Source organism: Cherax quadricarinatus, unplaced genomic scaffold (genome assembly GCF_038502225.1).
Source record: "Cherax quadricarinatus isolate ZL_2023a unplaced genomic scaffold, ASM3850222v1 Contig104, whole genome shotgun sequence".
Classification (NCBI taxonomy): Eukaryota; Metazoa; Arthropoda; class Malacostraca; order Decapoda; family Parastacidae; genus Cherax; species Cherax quadricarinatus.
The window spans coordinates 217,452-239,778 of record NW_027195130.1 but is presented as its reverse complement, the minus strand read 5'-3'; the positions used below and the strand labels follow the sequence as shown (position 1 = coordinate 239,778).

The following is a 22,327-nucleotide window of genomic DNA, read 5'->3' as shown; positions in this document are numbered from 1 at the left end:
TGAGTGTGCAATACTGCTGTACTAATGCCACTGGGTGTACAATACTGCTGTACTAATGCCACTGGGTGTACAATACCGCTGTACTAATGCCACTGGGTGTACAATACTGCTGTACTAATGCCAATGAGTGTACAATACTGCTGTACTAATGCCACTGGGTGTACAATACTGCTGTACTAATGCCACTGGGTGTACAATACTGCTGTACTAATGCCACTGGGTGTACAATACCGCTGTACTAATGCCACTGGGTGTACAATACTGCTGTACTAATGCCACTGAGTGTACAATACTGCTGTACTAATGCCAATGGGTGTACAATACTGCTGTACTAATGCCACTGGGTGTACAATACTGCTGTACTAATGCCACTGAGTGTACAATACTGCTGTACTAATGCCACTGGGTGTACAATACTGCTGTACTAATGCCACTGGGTGTACAATACTGCTGTACTAATGCCACTGAGTGTACAATACTGCTGTACTAATGCCACTGGGTGTACAATACCGCTGTACTAATGCCACTGGGTGTACAATACTGCTGTACTAATGCCACTGAGTGTACAATACTGCTGTACTAATGCCACTGAGTGTACAATATCATGTGGGGTTCGAACACGTGGATTGGGTAAAAATACTCACGTAGGCTGGAAGTACGTATATTGTAACTGAAGTATGTGGAAGGGCGCCACAGCCGAACCTGCCTCTCTCTGCCCCTTGGCTAGACTGACTGAGGAGTGCCCATGGGCGAGGGGGCGCTTGAAATCCTGCTAGGTCAGCAACAATATGAATACAGACAGTGACTCAGGCAGAGACGGTTGGTAGTGAGTCATCTACTGGTACACTGGTTACTGGTAACTGGTTACTACTACTGAGACAATACTGCTGTACTAATGCCACTGGGTGTACAATACTGCTGCACTAATGCCACTGGGTGTACAATACTGCTGTACTAATGCCACTGGGTGTACAATACTGCAGTACTAATGCCACTGAGTGTACAATACTGCTGTACTAATGCCACTGGGTGTACAATACTGCTGTACTAATTACCTGGAGTTTACCTGGAGAGAGTTTCGGGGGTCAACGCCCCCGCGGCCCGGTCTGTGACAAGGCCTCCTGGTGGATCAGCGCCTGATCAACCAGGCTGTTGCTGCTGGCTGCACGCAAACCAACGTACGAGCCACAGCCCGGCTGATCAGGAACTGCCTTTAGGTGCTTGTCCAGTGCCAGCTTGAAGACTGCCAGGGGTCTGTTGGTAATCCCCCTTATGTGTGCTGGGAGGCAGTTGAACAGTCTCGGTCCCCTGACACTTATTGTATGGTCTCTTAACGTGCTAGTGACACCCCTGCTTTTCATTGGGGGGATGGTGCATCGTCTGCCAAGTCTTTTGCTTTCGTAGTGAGTGATTTTCGTGTGCAAGTTCGGTACTAGTCCCTCTAGGATTTTCCAGGTGTATATAATCATGTATCTCTCCCTCCTGCGTTCCAGGGAATACAGGTTTAGAAACCTCAAGCGCTCCCAGTAATTGAGGTGTTTTATCTCCGTTATGCGCGCCGTGAAAGTTCTCTGTACATTTTCTAGGTCGGCAATTTCACCTGCCTTGAAAGGTGCTGTTAGAGTGCAGCAATATTCCAGCCTAGATAGAACAAGTGACCTGAAGAGTGTCATCATGGGCTTGGCCTCCCTAGTTTTGAAGGTTCTCATTATCCATCCTGTCATTTTTCTAGCAGATGCGATTGATACAATGTTATGGTCCTTGAAGGTGAGATCCTCCGACATAATCACTCCCAGGTCTTTGACGTTGGTGTTTCGCTCTATTTTGTGGCCAGAATTTGTTTTGTACTCTGAAGAAGATTTAATTTCCTCATGTTTACCATATCTGAGTAATTGAAATTTCTCATCGTTGAACTTCATATTGTTTTCTGCAGCCCACTGAAAGATTTGGTTGATGTCCGCCTGTAGCCTTGCAGTGTCTGCAATGGAAGACACTGTCATGCAGATTCGGGTGTCATCTGCAAAGGAAGACACGGTGCTGTGGCTGACATCCTTGTCTATGTCGGATATGAGGATGAGGAACAAGATGGGAGCTAGTACTGTGCCTTGTGGAACAGAGCTTTTCACCGTAGCTGCCTCGGACTTTACTCTGTTGACGACTACTCTCTGTGTTCTGTTAGTGAGGAAATTATAGATCCATCGACCAACTTTTCCTGTTATTCCTTTAGCGCGCATTTTGTGCGCTATTACGCCATGGTCACACTTGTCGAAGGCTTTTGCAAAGTCTGTATATATTACATCTGCATTCTTTTTGTCTTCTAGTGCATTTAGGACCTTGTCGTAGTGATCCAGTAGTTGAGACAGACAGGAGCGACCTGTTCTAAACCCATGTTGCCCTGGGTTGTGTAACTGATGGGTTTCTAGATGGGTGGTGATCTTGCTTCTTAGGACCCTTTCAAAGATTTTTATGATATGGGATGTTAGTGCTATTGGTCTGTAGTTCTTTGCTGTTGCTTTACTGCCCCCTTTGTGGAGTGGGGCTATGTCTGTTGTTTTTAGTAACTGAGGGACGACCCCCGTGTCCATGCTCCCTCTCCATAGGATGGAAAAGGCTCGTGATAGGGGCTTCTTGCAGTTCTTGATGAACACAGAGTTCCATGAGTCTGGCCCTGGGGCAGAGTGCATGGGCATGTCATTTATCGCCTGTTCGAAGTCATTTGGCGTCAGGATAACATCGGATAGGCTTGTGTTAATCAAATTTTGTGGCTCTCTCATAAAAAATTCATTTTGATCTTCGACTCTCAGTCTGGTTAGCGGCTTGCTAAAAACTGAGTCATATTGGGACTTGAGTAGCTCACTCATTTCCTTGCTGTCATCTGTGTAGGACCCATCTTGTTTAAGTAGGGGCCCAATACTGGACGTTGTTCTCGATTTTGATTTGGCATAGGAGAAGAAATACTTTGGGTTTCTTTCGATTTCATTTATGGCTTTTAGTTCTTCCCGCGATTCCTGACTCCTAAAGGATTCTTTTAGCTTAAGTTCGATGCTTGCTATTTCTCTGACCAGTGTCTCCCTGCGCATTTCTGATATATTGACCTCTTTTAGCCGCTCTGTTATTCTTTTCCGTCGCCTGTAAAGGGAGCGCCTGTCTCTTTCTATTTTACATCTACTCCTCCTTTTTCTTAGAGGAATAAGCCTTGTGCATACATCGAGTGCCACCGAGTTAATCTGTTCTAGGCATAAGTTTGGGTCTGTGTTGCTTAGTATATCTTCCCAGCTTATATCGGTTAGGACTTGGTTTACTTGGTCCCACTTTATGTTTTTGTTATTGAAGTTGAATTTGGTGAATGCTCCCTCGTGACTAGTCTCATTTTGTCGGTCTGGGGCTCCACGCATACATGTCTGAACCTCAATTATGTTGTGATCTGAGTATATTGTTTTTGATATGGTGACATTTCTTATCAGATCATCATTGTTAGTGAAGATGAGGTCTAGTGTATTCTCCAGTCTAGTAGGCTCTATTATTTGCTGGTTTAAATTGAATTTTGTGCAGAGATTTAAAAGCTCGTGTGAGTGTGAGTTTTCATCAGAGCTGCCTCCTGGTGTTATTACTGCAACAATATTATTTGCTATATTCCTCCATTTTAGGTGCCTTAAGTTGAAATCCCCCAGGAGCAAGATGTTGGGTGCAGGAGCTGGAAGATTTTCCAGACAGTGGTCAATTTTTAACAGCTGTTCCTGGAATTGCTGGGATGTTGCATCCGGAGGCTTGTAGACTACCACAATGTCTAGGTTTTGGTTCTCGACCTTTACTGCTAAAACTTCCACTACGTCATTTGAGGCATTAAGCAGTTCTGTGCAAACAAGTGACTCTGCAATGTACAGGCCAACCCCCCCCCCTTTCGCCTGTTCACTCTGTCACATCTGTATAGGTTGTAACCTGGGATCCATATTTCGTTGTCCAAGTGATCCTTTATGTGGGTCTCAGTGAAAGCCGCGAACATTGCCTTTGCCTCTGCAAGCAGTCCACGGATGAAAGGTATTTTGTTGTTTATTGCTGGCTTTAGACCCTGTATATTTGCAAAGAAGAATGTTATCGGACTGGTGGTATTGTTGGTACTGGGGGGGGATTTTTTTTCCGGCATTAGTATCTGTATCTGTTGGTTTGGAGTGGAGGCCATCGACTGTGGTTCCACTCCAGGAATGACTGGATTTGGTGTACGATTTCTGCCATTTCCTGCCAGGTTTTTTTCCTTCCTGGCACTAAAAAACCTCTCCCTCTTGAGTGGCTGTGGCTACCCAGGTTTTCCCATGGCCTGGATGTTTTGTATCTTTTTGTCCCCTTTAGATGGTATGCCTGGCAATTTAAGTTATAGCACAGTCTTTCCTGTACTGAAGAGGTACACATTTCAGGGTGAAAAAGCTTACAGGAAGGGAGTTTGCATTTTCCTGTTGTCATATGGGCATGACATTTTCTAGGGTGGTCATAGTTGCATGTCCCATCTGTTTTTCCAGATTTCCCATGCCAATGAGTGTACAATACTGCTGTTCTAATGCCACTGGGTGTACAATACTGCTGTACTAATGCCACTGGGTGTACAATACTGCTGTACTAATGCCACTGGGTGTACAATACCGCTGTACTAATGCCACTGGGTGTACAATACTGCTGTACTAATGCCACTGGGTGTACAATACTGCTGTACTAATGCCACTGGGTGTACAATACCGCTGTACTAATGCCACTGGGTGTACAATACTGCTGTACTGCCACTGGGTGTACAATACCGCTGTACTAATGCCACTGGGTGTACAATACTGCTGTACTAATGCCACTGGGTGTACAATACTACTGTACTAATGCCACTTGGTGTACAATACTGCTGTACTAATGCCACAGGGTGTACAATACTGCTGTACTAATGCCACTGAGTGTACAATACTGCTGTACTATTGCCACTGGGTGTACAATACCGCTGTACTAATGCCACTGAGTGTACAATACTGCTGTACTAATGCCACTGAGTGTACAATACTGCTGTACTAATGCCACTGGGTGTACAATACTGCTGTACTAATGCCACTGGGTGTACAATACTGCTGTACTAATGCCACTGAGTGTACAATACTGCTGTACTAATGCCACTGGGTGTACAATACCGCTGTACTAATGCCACTGAGTGTACAATACTGCTGTACTAATGCCACTGAGTGTACAATACTGCTGTACTAATGCCACTGGGTGTACAATACTGCTGTACTAATGCCACTGGGTGTACAATACCGCTGTACTGCCACTGGGTGTACAATACTGCTGTACTAATGCCACTGGGTGTACAATACTGCTGTACTAATGCCACTGAGTGTACAATACTGCTGTACTAATGCCACTGGGTGTACAATACTGCTGTACTAATGCCACTGGGTGTACAATACTGCTGTACTAATGCCACTGGGTGTACAATACTGCTGTACTAATGCCACTGAGTGTACAATACTGCTGTACTAATGCCACTGGGTGTACAATACTGCTGTACTAATGCCACTGAGTGTACAATACTGCTGTACTAATGCCACTGGGTGTGCAATACTGCTGTACTAATGCCACTGGGTGTACAATACTGCTGTACTAATGCCACTGAGTGTACAATACTGCTGTACTAATGCCACTGGGTGTACAATACCGCTGTACTAATGCCACTGGGTGTACAATACTGCTGTACTAATGCCACTGAGTGTACAATACTGCTGTACTAATGCCACTGAGTGTACAATATCATGTGGGGTTCGAACACGTGGATTGGGTAAAAATACTCACGTAGGCTGGAAGTACGTATATTGTAACTGAAGTATGTGGAAGGGCGCCACAGCCGAACCTGCCTCTCTCTGCCCCTTGGCTAGACTGACTGAGGAGTGCCCATGGGCGAGGGGGCGCTTGAAATCCTGCTAGGTCAGCAACAATATGAATACAGACAGTGACTCAGGCAGAGACGGTTGGTAGTGAGTCATCTACTGGTACACTGGTTACTGGTAACTGGTTACTACTACTGAGACAATACTGCTGTACTAATGCCACTGGGTGTACAATACTGCTGTACTAATGCCACTGTGTGTACAATACTGCTGTACTGCCACTGGGTGTACAATACTGCTGTACTCATTTCACTGGGTGTACAATACTGCTGTACTAATGCCACTGGGTGTACAATACTGCTGTACTAATGCCACTGAGTGTACAATACTGCTGTACTAATGCCACTGGATGTACAATACCGCTGTACTAATGCCACTGAGTGTACAATACTGCTGGTATAAACCTTGGTAATAAATACCGACAAGTTGGTTTAGAAAGACACGTAAGCAAACACTATAACATATTTATTAGAAAACGTTTCGGTCCTGGGACCTTGATCACTTCTAACATACAGAGGTAGAAAGACATTATATATATAGGCGGAGAGTGAGATGTGACGCACGTGACCTGAGGAATGTCATAAGAACATAAGAATGGAGGAACACTGAAGAAGGCCTACTGGCCCATGCGAGGCAGGTCCTTATCAAAACAACCTGTGCCTATGATGAGGACGGGTAGACGATGAAATCATGTGACTCCTGTGTTGTTGGGTTGGTGCTGCTTAAGTATCATGTATGCCAATGTTTTTGAAATTTTGTAGTTTCCTGTGTTGCGTTCTATAGTGTCGGTGACGGCGATTAGTGAGGCTTCTAGGCACCGTCGGCGTCTGAGGTTTGGTTCGGTGAGAACGAGTTGTGCCTCGTTCCAGTTCATCAAATGCCCCGTGGAGTCTCTGTGGAGGACACATGCGTACCTTACATCGTCTCTGTTAGAGGCATTTCGATGCTCATTCAGGCGGAGTGCAAGATCTCTGCCTGTCTCGCCTACAAGAAATATTTAAATACAGGTCACCAGAGTAACCATGCAGTGATACAGGTCACCAGAGTAACCGTGCAGTGATACAGGTCACCAGAGTAACCGTGTAGTGATACAGGTCACCAGAGTAACCGTGCAGTTATACAGGTCACCAGAGTAACCGTGCAGTGATACAGGTCACCAGAGTAACCGTGCAGTGATACAGGTCACCAGAGTAACCGTGCAGTGATACAGGTCACCAGAGTAACCGTGCAGTTATACAGGACCTGCCTCGCATGGGCCAGTAGGCCTTCTAGAGTGTTCCTCCATTCTTATGTTCTTATGACATTCCTCAGGTCACGTGCGTCACATCTCACTCTCCGCCTATATATATAATGTCTTTCTACCTCTGTATGTTAGAAGTGATCAAGGTCCCAGGACCGAAACGTTTTCTAATAAATATGTTATAGTGTTTGCTTACGTGTCTTTCTAAACCAACAATACTGCTGTACTAATGCCACTGAGTGTACAATACTGCTGTACTAATGCCACTGGGTGTACAATACTGCTGTACTAATGCCACTGAGTGTACAATACTGTTGCACTAATGCCACTGGGTGTACAATACTGCTGTACTAATGCCACTGGGTGTACAATACCGCTGTACTAATGCCACTGGGTGTACAATACTGCTGTACTAATGCCACTGGGTGTACAATACTGCTGTACTAATGCCACTGGGTGTACAATACTGCTGTACTAATGCCACTGAGTGTACAATACTGTTGCACTAATGCCACTGGGTGTACAATACTGCTGTACTAATGCCACTGGGTGTACAATACCGCTGTACTAATGCCACTGGGTGTACAATACTGCTGTACTAATGCCACTGGGTGTACAATACTGCTGTACTAATGCCACTGGGTGTACAATACTGCTGTACTAATGCCACTGAGTGTACAATACTGCTGTACAAATGCCACTGGGTGTACAATACTGCTGTACTAATGCCACTGGGTGTACAATACTGCTGTACTAATGCCACTGGGTGTACAATACTGCTGTACTAATGCCACTGGGTGTACAATACTGCTGTACTAATGCCACTGGGTGTACAATTCTGCTGTACTAATGCCACTGAGTGTACAATACTGCTGTACTAATGCCACTGGGTGTACAATACTGCTGTACTAATGCCACTGGGTGTACAATACTGCTGTACTAATGCCACTGGGTGTACAATACCGCTGTACTAATGCCACTGGGTGTACAATACTGCTGTACTAATGCCACTGGGTGTACAATACTGCTGTACTAATGCCACTGGGTGTACAATACCGCTGTACTAATGCCACTGGGTGTACAATACTGCTGTACTGCCACTGGGTGTACAATACTGCTGTACTAATGCCACTGAGTGTACAATACTGCTGTACTAATGCCACTGAGTATACAATACTGCTGTACTAATGCCACTGGGTGTACAATACTGCTGTACTAATGCCACTGAGTGTACAATACTGCTGTACTAATGCCACTGAGTGTACAATACTGCTGTACTAATGCCACTGAGTGTACAATACTGCTGTACTAATGCCACTGGGTGTACAATACTGCTGTACTAATGCCACTGAGTGTACAATACTGCTGTACTAATGCCAATGGGTGTACAATACTGCTGTACTAATGCCACTGGGTGTACAATACTGCTGTACTAATGCCACTGGGTGTACAATACTGCTGTACTAATGCCACTGAGTGTACAATACTGCTGTACTAATGCCACTGGGTGTACAATACTGTACTAATGCCACTGGGTGTACAATACTGCTGTACTAATGCCACTGGGTGTACAATACTGCTGTACTAATGCCACTGGGTGTACAATACTGCTGTACTAATGCCACTGAGTGTACAATACTGCTGTACTAATGCCACTGGGTGTACAATACTGCTGTACTAATGCCACTGGGTGTACAATACTGCTGTACTAATGCCACTGGGTGTACAATACTGCTGTACTAATGCCACTGGGTGTACAATACTGCTGTACTAATGCCACTGGGTGTACAATACTGCTGTACTAATGCCACTGGGTGTACAATACTGCTGTACTAATGCCACTGGGTGTACAATACTGCTGTACTAATGCCACTGAGTGTACAATACTGCTGTACTAATGCCACTGGGTGTACAATACTGCTGTACTAATGCCACTGGGTGTACAATACTGCTGTACTAATGCCACTGGGTGTACAATACCGCTGTACTAATGCCACTGGGTGTACAATACTGCTGTACTAATGCCACTGGGTGTACAATACTGCTGTACTAATGCCACTGGGTGTACAATACTGCTGTACTAATGCCACTGGGTGTACAATACTGCTGTACTGCCACTGGGTGTACAATACTGCTGTACTAATGCCACTGAGTGTACAATACTGCTGTACTAATGCCACTGGGTGTACAATACTGCTGTACTAATGCCACTGGGTGTACAATACTGCTGTACTAATGCCACAGGGTGTACAATACTGCTGTACTAATGCCACTGAGTGTACAATACTGCTGTACTAATGCCACTGGGTGTACAATACTGCTGTACTAATGCCACTGGGTGTACAATACTGCTGTACTAATGCCACTGAGTGTACAATACTGCTGTACTAATGCCACTGGGTGTACAATACTGCTGTACTAATGCCACTGGGTGTACAATACTGCTGTACTAATGCCACTGGGTGTACAATACTGCTGTACTAATGCCACTGGGTGTACAATACTGCTGTACTAATGCCACTGGGTGTACAATACTGCTGTACTAATGCCACTGGGTGTACAATACTGCTGTACTAATGCCACTGGGTGTACAATACTGCTGTACTAATGCCACTGGGTGTACAATACTGCTGTACTAATGCCACTGGGTGTACAATACTGCTGTACTAATGCCACTGGGTGTACAATACTGCTGTACTAATGCCACTGGGTGTACAATACTGCTGTACTAATGCCACTGGGTGTACAATACTGCTGTACTAATGCCACTGGGTGTACAATACCGCTGTACTAATGCCACTGGGTGTACAATACTGCTGTACTAATGCCACTGGGTGTACAATACTGCTGTACTAATGCCACTGGGTGTACAATACTGCTGTACTAATGACTCTGAGTGTACAATGGGTGTACAATACTGGTGTACTAATGCCACTGGGTGTACAATACTGGTGTACTGGGTGTACTAATGCCACTGGGTGTACAATACTGCTGTACTAATGCCACTGGGTGTACAATACTGCTGTACTAATGCCACTGGGTGTACAATACTGCTGTACTAATGCCACTGGGTGTACAATACTGCTGTACTAATGCCACTGGGTGTACAATACTGCTGTACTAATGCCACTGGGTGTACAATACTGCTGTACTAATGCCACTGGGTGTACAATACTGCTGTACTAATGCCACTGAGTGTACAATACTGCTGTACTAATGCCTCGCCTATGATGACCACTACGTACATGCTTCTTATTTATACAGTTATTGGGACTTATTACGTTCTCTGATAAATATAACCTTATTTACGGCGAATTTAATTTAGTTTAGCCTGATTTAAATATTGAATACATTTTTTTTCTTTCATTATACAATAATTGCTTTTATTAAATAAATATTTCTTTATTACAGTATATACAAAAATATATAATTTTACATATATCAGTAAAACGATATAGTTTCAGTAATGTGTTTAATGTTTCCTACATAACTATATATATAAATAAAAATAACCATATATAACTGTATTAAATTGTAAGTGAGATCGACGTAATTAGCTACTACCACCATCATCTGGGGATAAAGGTAAAGTTTGTTTTGTACTTTGGATAGATTCTCTTGACCAATTAAAATTAAAAAAAAAAATTACTAAATATTTGAATTTCTTTTTAAGTGTACACCTCTGACCTTAATAAACTTGGAAGAATATGAGTAATTATCTTAGAACAGACGAGGTGAGTGTTGTACTTAGTATTATGTCGAAGTTAATCCTTCCTGATGTTCACCAGACATGTTTTATAAGTTAGTCACTCTGGTGACCTGTATCACTGCATGGTTACTCTGGTGACCTGTATCACTGCATGGTCACTCTGGTGACCTGTATCACTGCATGGTCACTCTGGTGACCTGTATCACTGCATGGTCACTCTGGTGACCGGTATCACTGCATGGTCACTCTGGTGACCGGTATCACTGCATGGTCACTCTGGTGACCTGTATAACTGCACGGTTACTCTGGTGACCTGTATAACTGCACGGTTACTCTGGTGACCTGTATCACTGCACGGTTACTCTGGTGACCTGTATCACTGCACGGTTACTCTGGTGACCTGTATCACTGCACGGTTACTCTGGTGACCTGTATCACTGCACGGTTACTCTGGTGACCTGTATCACTGCACGGTTACTCTGGTGACCTGTATCACTGCACGGTTACTCTGGTGACCTGTATCACTGCACGGTTACTCTGGTGACCTGTATCACTGCACGGTTACTCTGGTGACCTGTATCACTGCACGGTTACTCTGGTGACCTGTATCACTGCACGGTTACTCTGGTGACCTGTATCACTGCACGGTTACTCTGGTGACCTGTATCACTGCACGGTTACTCTGGTGACCTGTATCACTGCACGGTTACTCTGGTGACCTGTATCACTGCACGGTTACTCTGGTGACCTGTATCACTGCACGGTTACTCTGGTGACCTGTATCACTGCACGGTTACTATTGTGACCTGTATCACTGCACGGTTACTCCGGTGACCTGTATCACTGCACGGTTACTCTGGTGACCTGCATCACTGCACGGTTACTCTGGTGACCTGCATCACTGCACGGTTACTCTGGTGACCTGCATCACTGCACGGTTACTCTGGTGACCTGCATCACTGCACGGTTACTCTGGTGACCTGCATCACTGCACGGTTACTCTGGTGACCTGCATCACTGCACGGTTACTCTGGTGACCTGCATCACTGCACGGTTACTCTGGTGACCTGCATCACTGCACGGTTACTCTGGTGACCTGCATCACTGCACGGTTACTCTGGTGACCTGCATCACTGCACGGTTACTCTGGTGACCTGCATCACTGCACGGTTACTCTGGTGACCTGCATCACTGCACGGTTACTCTGGTGACCTGCATCACTGCACGGTTACTCTGGTGACCTGCATCACTGCACGGTTACTCTGGTGACCTGCATCACTGCACGGTTACTCTGGTGACCTGCATCACTGCACGGTTACTCTGGTGACCTGCATCACTGCACGGTTACTATTGTGACCTGTATCACTGCACGGTTACTCTGGTGACCTGGAGTTCACCTGGAGAGAGTTCCGGGGGTCAACGCCCCCGCGGCCCAGTCTGTGACCAGGCCTCCTGGTGGATCAGAGCCTGATCAACCAGGCTGTTGCTGCTGGCTGCACGCAAACCAACGTACGAGCCACAGCCCGGCTGATCAGGAACTGACTTTAGGTGCTTATCCAGTGCCAGCTTGAAGACTGCCAGGGGTCTGTTGGTAATCCCCCTTATGTGTGCTGGGAGGCAGTTGAACAGTCTCGGGCCCCTGACACTTATTGTATGGTCTCTTAACGTGCGAGTGACACCCCTGCTTTTCATTGGGGGGGTGGTGCATCGTCTGCCAAGTCTTTTGCTTTCGTAGTGAGTGATTTTCGTGTGCAAGTTCGGTACTAGTCCCTATAGGATTTTCCAGGTGTATATAATCATGTATCTCTCCCTCCTGCGTTCCAGGGAATACAGGTTTAGGAACCTCAAGCGCTTCCAGTAATTGAGGTGTTTTATCTCCGTTATGCGCGCCGTGAAGATTCTCTGTACATTTTCTAGGTCGGCAATTTCACCTGCCTTGAAAGGTGCTGTTAGTGCGCAGTATTATTCCAGCCTAGATAGAACAAGTGACCTGAAGAGTGTCATCATGGGCTTGGCCTCCCTATCCCTAGTTTTGAAGGTTCTCATTATCCATCCTGTCATTTCTCTAGCAGATGCGATTGATACAATGTTATGGTCCATGAAGGTGAGATCCTCCGACATAATCACTCCCAGGTCTTTGACGTTGGTGTTTCGCTCTATTTTGTGGCCAGAATTTGTTTTGTACTCTGATGAAGATTTAATTTCCTCATGTTTACCATATCTGAGTAATTGAAATTTCTCATCGTTGAACTTCATATTGTTTTCTGCAGCCCACTGAAAGATTTGGTTGATGTCCGCCTGGAGCTTTGCAGTGTCTGCAATGGAAGACACTGTCATGCAGATTCGGGTGTCATCTGCAAAGGAAGACACGGTGCTGTGGCTGACATCCTTGTCTATGTCGGATATGAGGATGAGGAACAAGATGGGAGCGAGTACTGTGCCTTGTGGAACAGAGCTTTTCACCGTAGCTGCCTCGGACTTTACTCTGTTGACGACTACTCTGTGTTCTGTTAGTGAGGAAATTATAGATCCATCGACCGACTTTTCCTGTTATTCCTTTAGCACGCATTTTGTGCGCTATTACGCCATGGTCACACTTGTCGAAGGCTTTTGCAAAGTCTGTATATATTACATCCGCATTCTTTTTGTCTTCTAGTGCATTTAGGACCTTGTCGTAGTGATCCAATAGTTGAGACAGACAGGAGCGACCTGTTCTAAACCTATGTTGCCCTGGGTTGTGTAACTGATGGGTTTCTAGATGGGTGGTGATCTTGCTTCTTAGGACCCTTTCAAAGATTTTTATGATATGGGATGTTAGTGCTATTGGTCTGTAGTTCTTTGCTGTTGCTTTACTGCCCCCTTTGTGGAGTGGGGCTATTTCTGTTTTTTTTTTTAGTAACTGTGGGACGACCCCCGTGTTCATGCTCCCTCTCCATAGGATGGAAAAGGCTCGTGATAGGGGCTTCTTGCAGTTCTTGATGAACACAGAGTTCCATGAGTCTGGCCCTGGGGCAGAGTGCATGGGCATGTCATTTATCGCCTGTTCGAAGTCATTTGGCGTCAGGATAACATTGGATAGGCTTGTGTTAATCAAATTTTGTGGCTCTCCCATAAAAAATTCATTTTGATCTTCGACTCTCAGTCTGGTTAGCGGCTTGCTAAAAACTGAGTCATATTGGGACTTGAGTAGCTTGAGTATTTGAGTATCGCTACACGGTTACTCTGGTGACCTGTATCGCTGCACGGTTACTCTGGTGCCCTGTGTCGCTGCGCGGTCGCTCTGGTGACCTGCGTCGCTGCGCGGTCGCTCTGGTGACCTGCGTCGCTGCGCGGTCGCTCTGGTGACCTGCGTCGCTGCGCGGTCGCTCTGGTGACCTGCGTCGCTGCGCGGTCGCTCTGGTGACCTGCGTCGCTGCGCGGTCGCTCTGGTGACCTGCGTCGCTGCGCGGTCGCTCTGGAGACCTGCGTCGCTGCGCGGTCGCTCTGGCGACCTGCGTCGCTGCGCGGTCGCTCTGGCGACCTGCGTCGCTGGGCGGTCGCTCTGGCGACCTGCGTCGCTGGGCGGTCGCTCTGGCGACCTGCGTCGCTGGGCGGTCGCTCTGGCGACCTGCGTCGCTGGGCGGTCGCTCTGGCGACCTGCGTCGCTGGGCGGTCGCTCTGGCGACCTGCGTCGCTGGGCGGTCGCTCTGGCGACCTGCGTCGCTGGGCGGTCGCTCTGGCGACCTGCGTCGCTGGGCGGTCGCTCTGGCGACCTGCGTCGCTGGGCGGTCGCTCTGGCGACCTGCGTCGCTGGGCGGTCGCTCTGGCGACCTGCGTCGCTGGGCGGTCGCTCTGGCGACCTGCGTCGCTGGGCGGTCGCTCTGGCGACCTGCGTCGCTGGGCGGTCGCTCTGGCGACCTGCGTCGCTGGGCGGTCGCTCTGGCGACCTGCGTCGCTGGGCGGTCGCTCTGGCGACCTGCGTCGCTGGGCGGTCGCTCTGGCGACCTGCGTCGCTGGGCGGTCGCTCTGGCGACCTGCGTCGCTGGGCGGTCGCTCTGGCGACCTGCGTCGCTGGGCGGTCGCTCTGGCGACCTGCGTCGCTGGGCGGTCGCTCTGGCGACCTGCGTCGCTGGGCGGTCGCTCTGGCGACCTGCGTCGCTGGGCGGTCGCTCTGGCGACCTGCGTCGCTGGGCGGTCGCTCTGGCGACCTGCGTCGCTGGGCGGTCGCTCTGGCGACCTGCGTCGCTGGGCGGTCGCTCTGGCGACCTGCGTCGCTGGGCGGTCGCTCTGGCGACCTGCGTCGCTGGGCGGTCGCTCTGGCGACCTGCGTCGCTGGGCGGTCGCTCTGGCGACCTGCGTCGCTGGGCGGTCGCTCTGGCGACCTGCGTCGCTGGGCGGTCGCTCTGGTGGTGCACAGGCTGGTTACAGGGGGTTACAGCTAGGTTACACTAGGCTCATTAAGGCTGCTCGTAACCTTAACACCACCATAGTAGAATACTAATTTAAAATAGGGATTAAAATATTCTCATTGTTTATACTGAGAGAAATGCATCTCCCGGTGTATATATTTGGCTAACAAATGAAACGAAGCTCATTAACTTATCACGAGCGTCGGCGAGGCTACTGGGTTACGAACGTCGGCGAGGCTACTGGGTTACGAGCGTTGGCGAGGCTACTGGGTTACGAGCGTTGGCGAGGCTACTGGGTTACGAGCGTTGGCGAGGCTACTGGGTTACGAGCGTTGGCGAGGCTACTGGGTTACGAGCGTTGGCGAGGCTACTGGGTTACGAGCGTTGGCGAGGCTACTGGGTTACGAGCGTTGGCGAGGCTACTGGGTTACGAGCGTCGGCGAGGCTACTGGGTTACGAGCGTCGGCGAGGCTACTGGGTTACGAGCGTCGGCGAGGCTACTGGGTTACGAGCGTCGGCGAGGCTACTGGGTTACGAGCGTCGGCGAGGCTACTGGGTTACGAGCGTCGGTGAGGCTACTGGGTTACGAGCGTCGGCGAGGCTACTGGGTTACGAGCGTCGGCGAGGCTACTGGGTTACGAGCGTCGGCGAGGCTACTGGGTTACGAGCGTCGGCGAGGCTACTGGGTTACGAGCGTCGGCGAGGCTACTGGGTTACGAGCGTCGGCGAGGCTACTGGGTTACGAGCGTCGGCGAGGCTACTGGGTTACGAGCGTCGGCGAGGCTACTGGGTTACGAGCGTCGGCGAGGCTACTGGGTTACGAACGCTGGCGAGGCTACTGGGTTACGAGCGTCGGCGAGGCTACTGGGTTACGAGCGTCGGCGAGGCTACTGGGATGTAGTTTGCAATCCATGATAGTAGTGGTCCGGTGTGACGTGCGTTGATGTAGTAGTGATTAAATCTTGCAAGGTATTCTGTCGGTTATAAAGGCGAGACAGTTTGTGTATAACTCAGAAAAGTGTCAGTGACATTTCTCCTGGTACTGCTTGTAAGATCTTTGGAACTCCTGTTACGATCGTCGAGTCTTTACGTCTTTCAACGCAGCAGCTCATATTTCTCGGGCATAGAGCTCCATCCTGAGTGTAGGCTGGTCCAGACACTTCAAACAACCATTGCAAAAATCTACGAACCTTTTACATGCAACGTACATGCAACTCCTTTATCATGTTTCGGACAACTTTTATACTTTATACTTTACCATTGTCTTTCCACTGTTTAGGTTATCATTATCTAAAGTTTCTGAATTTTTCAATTTCCATCTTTGATATTAGCTGACATTTTTCCTGAAATTCCTTCATATCTGTTATGTATTAAATTCACTGTCGCGCTTTAGATCTATTCTGCTCAAATATCTCTTCTAACAAATCCCCGTATCTCTGTTGTTAGATTCTGCACTGGCTGTGAAAGAACCTCGGTCGTCCATCAGTCCCAACCTCGGTCACAACACTGGACTTCTCGTGAGTCCCGCTGTCTGGAGCGTCAAGATTCTTGGCCATACACAAAGGCTCGCTAGAATACAGAAAAACAAATCCCGACCCGTAAGTCAGTTCTAAGTCAAGAAGTACAAGCATTCTTAATATGACTCGCGGAGCTCGCCGCCTCGTCACTTCTTACCTTTATGAGTTTTGCAGTTGGCTGTTGGATGATAGTTGGGACACCTCTGAAATCGACCTTGACTCTCAAGAGGAGCTAGAAGTCCAGCCCTATATTCAACCAGATCAGCCGCGCACTCGGGCGTCAGGTGTTCGGCCGCGCACTCGGGCATCTCGTGTCCAGCGGCGCACTCGGGCATCAGGTGTTCAGCCGCGCACTCGGGCATCAGGTGTTCAGCCGCGCACTCGGGCATCAGGTGTTCAGCCGCGCACTCGGGCATCAGGTGTTCAGCCTGACAGTCAGGCATCAGGTGTTCAGCCGCGCACTCGGGCATCAGGTGTTCGGCCGCGCACTCGGGCATCAGGTGTTCGGCCGCGCACTCGGGCATCAGGTGTTCGGCCGCACACTCAGGCATCAGGTGTTCAGACGCACACTCAGGCATCAGGTGTTCAGACGCACACTCAGGCATCAGGTGTTCAGACGCACACTCAGGCATCAGGTGTTCAGACGCACACTCGGGCATCAGGTGTCCAGCCGCACACTCAGGCATCAGGTGTCCAGCCGCACACTCAGGCATCAGGTGTCCAGCCGCACACTCAGGCATCAGGTGTCCAGCCGCACACTCAGGCATCAGGTGTTCGGACGCACACTCGGGCATCAGGTGTCCAGCCGCACACTCAGGCATCAGGTGTTCGGACGCACACTTGGGCATCAGGTTTCCAGCCTGACAATCAGGCATCAGGTGTTCAGCCGCGCACTCAGGCATCGGGCGTCCAGCCTGACACTCAGGCATCAGGTGTCCAGACGCACACTCAGGCATCAGGTGTCCAGACGCACACTCAGGCATCAGGTGTCCAGACGAACACTCAGGCATCAGGTGTCCAGACGAACACTCAGGCATCAGGTGTCCAGACGCACACTCAGGCATCAGGTGTCCAGACGCACACTCAGGCATCAGGTGTCCAGACGCACACTCAGGCATCAGGTGTCCAGACGCACACTCGGGCATCAGGTGTCCAGACGCACACTCAGGCATCAGGTGTTCAGACGCACACTCAGGCATCAGGTGTACAGACGCACACTCAGGCATCAGGTGTCCAGACGCACACTCGGGCATCAGGTGTTCAGACGCACACTCAGGCATCAGGTGTCGAGCCTCACACTCAGACATCAGGTGTCGAGCCTCACACTCGGGCATCAGGTGTCGAGCCTCGCACAAGTCAGAATACGCTCAACCATCGTGTACCTCAAGAGGTCTTGCAACAGGGGGCCATGATCAATATGCAATTACCAGTCCACCAAACTTCCAACAATTTAACTTTTGGTATCTACCCAACTGACCATACATCCCCGATGGATGCATCTCATGCTGGAGGAGTTATACGGTTGCGCCAGAGGCGTAGTGCACGATTGGCAGAAGCCAGCTATGTCCTGAGGTAAGTGTTCGTAACGTTGCAAATGACACTTGCTTATAATGGCCTTAATTTATTAGTGACATGAGACAGGGGATTTGCAAAGGAAAATCACCCCTTGTGGGTCCTTACCCACAAGGGGTGATGGGTGAATCGGAATAGGTCGAGAACAGTGCAGGGAGAGGAATGGCTTTAATGAAAGAAAAAGAACCGGTGTTAGACCCAGCAGTAAAGGTACTGCGTAGCATCTGCAGTAAATGACTAGTCGGGTTCAGGAGAAAAGGGTCGGACGACTTGGCCGACCCAAACCGTAGACTAGGCGCCTCGGGACACAACAGTCAATAGTTATTTCTGTGGCAAGTATGGGGAAAATATAATACCAAAGTGGTTGTAAAGAAAAATAGGACATTGGTAAAGATTCACACCTGCAATGGGCAGGAAGAGTGGCTTTTGTATAAGGCAAGTATAACGGTATAGGAGCAAGATTGTAAAGAGACTGGGAAAGATTTAGAGGACTGTTAGAGCGTTTAATAGTGTCATCGTGGAAGGCAGTGCAAGTCTCAAGTCTGTTAAACTGCCTGACGCTCAGCGTTGTACCAATGTTATACCAATCATGAGGTGGAAGTGACATCCGCCACCCAACACAACGACAGATTCTGGATTCGCTGCAGCTTTAGAACGAGTCTTGGCTGTCAGGGAGAGAGCTAGTAGTGTGTGAGTGTGTGAGTGAGAGAGAGAGATAAAGGATCTAATTAGAGTAGTATACAGGCAGTTTGGTGGAGGTATGTGAACCTTTGAGTTTGTATAGGCAAGTGAGAACAGCATTCGCCACACCACCCGTTAGTGGCAGTGTGTGCGTGCTAGCATATCCGTAACTTTTTCAAGGTTGACACCATGAAGGGCGGTGGTGGAAGTTGGTGGTATTGGTGTTTGTGACCACAATAAAGGAACATTGTCAGTATTCATGGTCCCAGATTATTCAACATTGTACTAGAAGATATCAGAAACACTTCTGGGACAAATGTAGAAGTCAAAACACTGGACAAGTATCTCCACCAGATGCCAGATCAACCAAGCAGTGATGCATATGTGGGGCTGTAGGCCGCCAACAGCAACAGCCTGGTTGGCCATATAAGCACGAAACGAGATTGGCCCATGGCCGGGCTCCGCTAGCAGAAAAACATCCGGAACTCATCAAAGGCAATATAGCAGTTCAGGTTGTTGCGGTGAAGGTACTGACTATATCAGTGAAGCTGCATCTCTACTGAATAAATCCATAACCAGACTCTGGTATCCCAACATCTATAAAGTCGTGTTTATAATTTAACATCGTATAATTATGGCCGACTGCTCATTTCCTATTTATCTTAATTATACTGAACTAAAATATGGGGCAAACCAGTGGCGTAATTGCGGGCCGCCCCGGGTGACATCATTTAGGGGGTTTACCTGGAGTTTACCTGGAGAGAGTTCCGGGGGTCAACGCCCCCGCGGCCCGGTCTGTGACCAGGCCTCCTTAGGTCAGTGTCCCAGGATGCGACCCACACCAGTCGACTAACACCCAGGTACCCATTTTACTGATGGGGAACATAGACAACAGGTGGAAAGAAACACGTCCAATGTTTCTACTCTGGCTGGGAATCGAACCCAGGCCCTCACCGTGTGAAGCGAGAGCGTTAACCACCAGGCCACCAGATTGCGTGCAGCCATCAGTAACAACCTGGTTGATCAGGTGTTGATGCACCACGAGACCTGGTCACAGACCGGGCCGCGGGGGCGTTGACCCCCGGAACTTTCTTCAGGCAAACTCCAGGTGGCACTAATGCCCAGAACAGTGCTCTAGCAACATAAGAGAAAAATCCTTCGCTTCTATATAGCCTATTATATGATTACAGAGTACAAATAGGCCTATTTAGCGAAAATCATTGATTTTGAAGTGATGATTTTGCAGGATAGAAAGCAAGGAAATGCAAGATCTGTACTCAAGGTCAAATCAGAACTAGTTTCTGATATTGCAATGTAGGATCTGTTGCCTGTACTCAGTCGTACTTGAGTTTATGTCCTCGATATTACTGATTATTTTATCATTAATAAAGTTGAGAAGTATTCTCCTGTTAAGTTTATGGCCCTTAAACGTTCTCATTGTTAAGCATTAGTCACTGGTCATGCAGAGGTGACGTAACTGGTCATGCAGAAGTGACGTAACTGGTCATGCAGAAGTGACGTAACTGGTCATGCAGAAGTGACGTAACTGGTCATGCAGTAGTGACGTAACTGGTCATGCAGTAGTGACGTAACTGGTCATGCAGTGGTGACGTAACTGGTCATGCAGTGGTGACGTAACTGGTCATGCAGTGGTGACGTAACTGGTCATGCAGTGGTGACGTAACTGGTCATGCAGTGGTGACGTAACTGGTCATGCAGTAGTGACGTAACTGGAGCTTACTCCCCCCATACCCCCGCCCTTGGGTTTCATTGGGTTAGTTTAATATGTTTATTATGCACCACATACCCATCCTGTGGGCGGTAGTCAAAAGATGACAGAGGTACATAATGGGTCCAGGGATTGGACTCCAAAGTTTTGATAGCTGAGCAAGTTACGAAGGTAATGAACTAGATCTGGTCATAATCATGACCAAGTTACAAAGGTAATGAATGATTTTTGTAGATGAATGGCTCAGAGAACCGACATGTTGATAAATTAGACACATGTGCAACTCTTTTTGATGTTCAACTCTTGGGTATCTTTATTGAGGAAACGTTTCGCCACACAGTGGCTTCATCAGTCCATACAAAGGAGAATCTTGAAGAGGTACATAATGGGTCCAGGGACCCTCCAAAGTTTTGATAGCTGAGCAAGTTACATCAAGGTAATGAACTAGACCTGGTCATAATCATGACCAAGTTACAAAGGTAATGAATGATGAAGCCACTGTGTGGCGAAACGTTTCCTCAATAAAGATACCCAAGAGTTGAACATCAAAAAGAGTTGCACATGTGCGTAATGAATGATAAACACGTTATGACATGATTACAATCATAGACAAATTACAGAGTAATGAGCAGTTAACAAACATAGCAGGGAATTCATCCATTGCCCCAACAACAGATGTTGCTAGGGTGACACCGGTGATGCCGCTCCGGGTGACACAACCCTAGCGACGTCACTGCGTGCAAACGTCTAAGTGATGTTCATAATATACATTGTTTAAGAGAACTAAATAATTAGGTATAAATATGACCGGCCTCGTATGGCCCAGTTGGCCTAATTGTGTTTTTATATTTTTTTCCCCTTTCCACAGGCAAAAATAGTTACTGCTGGGAATGAAGTTTGAGAAACGATAAAGACGCAGTTATTTAAGAAGTGTAATGCATCTTTAACTGCTGCTCCACGTATCATCAGATCATCACGTCTGTCTTAAACGTCCAAGGATATTCCTACAGAATGTCACTCAGGACGTGTCTTAAAATTATTTACATGTTGAATCCCCCCCTAACCTCCCCTGTTAGAGCCCCCCCCCAGCCGTGAGAAGCCTCCACACCTCTAAATTAATATTGTATTTATGACGTGTTTTTACTTGAAGCAAAATCGTAATTTTAAGGTAAATTTTAAAGCACATTTAATGTTTTAGACGTCTATATATTAAAATTATATTTTTAATGCCAGATTAGTGCACGAATACCACATTAGTTTATTGATGTTATACATGGTACTTAGACCCGTCTACCTTATATCTCAGACTCCGCCATGACTTTTAGAACGTCCTCGTAAATAAAATTGATTACAGATGTTTTTATTTAAAAAAAGAGGCAACCTATTGTTAATATGTTGGTATATAATACCGACAATTTAGAAATTTGTGCAACAGTTACTTATCCTCATGCTCTTGCGCCTGGCAAGGTGAAGAGGCATTTGGTATGAGGAACTGGTTCCCTGTCTTCTTCCTCCGACCGAACCTAATTACCCTCCCCAGTGACCCCTTCCCTGCCCGATCCCTCCTTCCCCCATCCCT

General features: G+C 47.8%; 1 protein-coding gene across 1 annotated transcript; it reads left to right on the top strand.

The window, feature by feature from the left end:
• Positions 1 to 10,715: 10,715 nt before the first annotated feature.
• LOC128705567 (uncharacterized) lies at positions 10,716 to 22,103 on the top strand. Its single transcript, XM_070080053.1, has 3 exons — positions 10,716 to 10,737; positions 16,696 to 18,338; positions 21,617 to 22,103. Exons 2-3 carry the CDS (start codon positions 16,888 to 16,890, stop codon positions 21,624 to 21,626), a joined length of 1,461 nt encoding a protein of 486 aa, XP_069936154.1. The 5' UTR covers positions 10,716 to 10,737; positions 16,696 to 16,887; the 3' UTR covers positions 21,627 to 22,103.
• Positions 22,104 to 22,327: the final 224 nt, after the last annotated feature.

Coding starts and splice junctions, on each gene's coding strand:
- LOC128705567 (XM_070080053.1), top strand. CDS start 16,888: ATGACTCGCGGAGCTCGCCGCCTCGTCACTTCTTACCTTTATGAGTTT.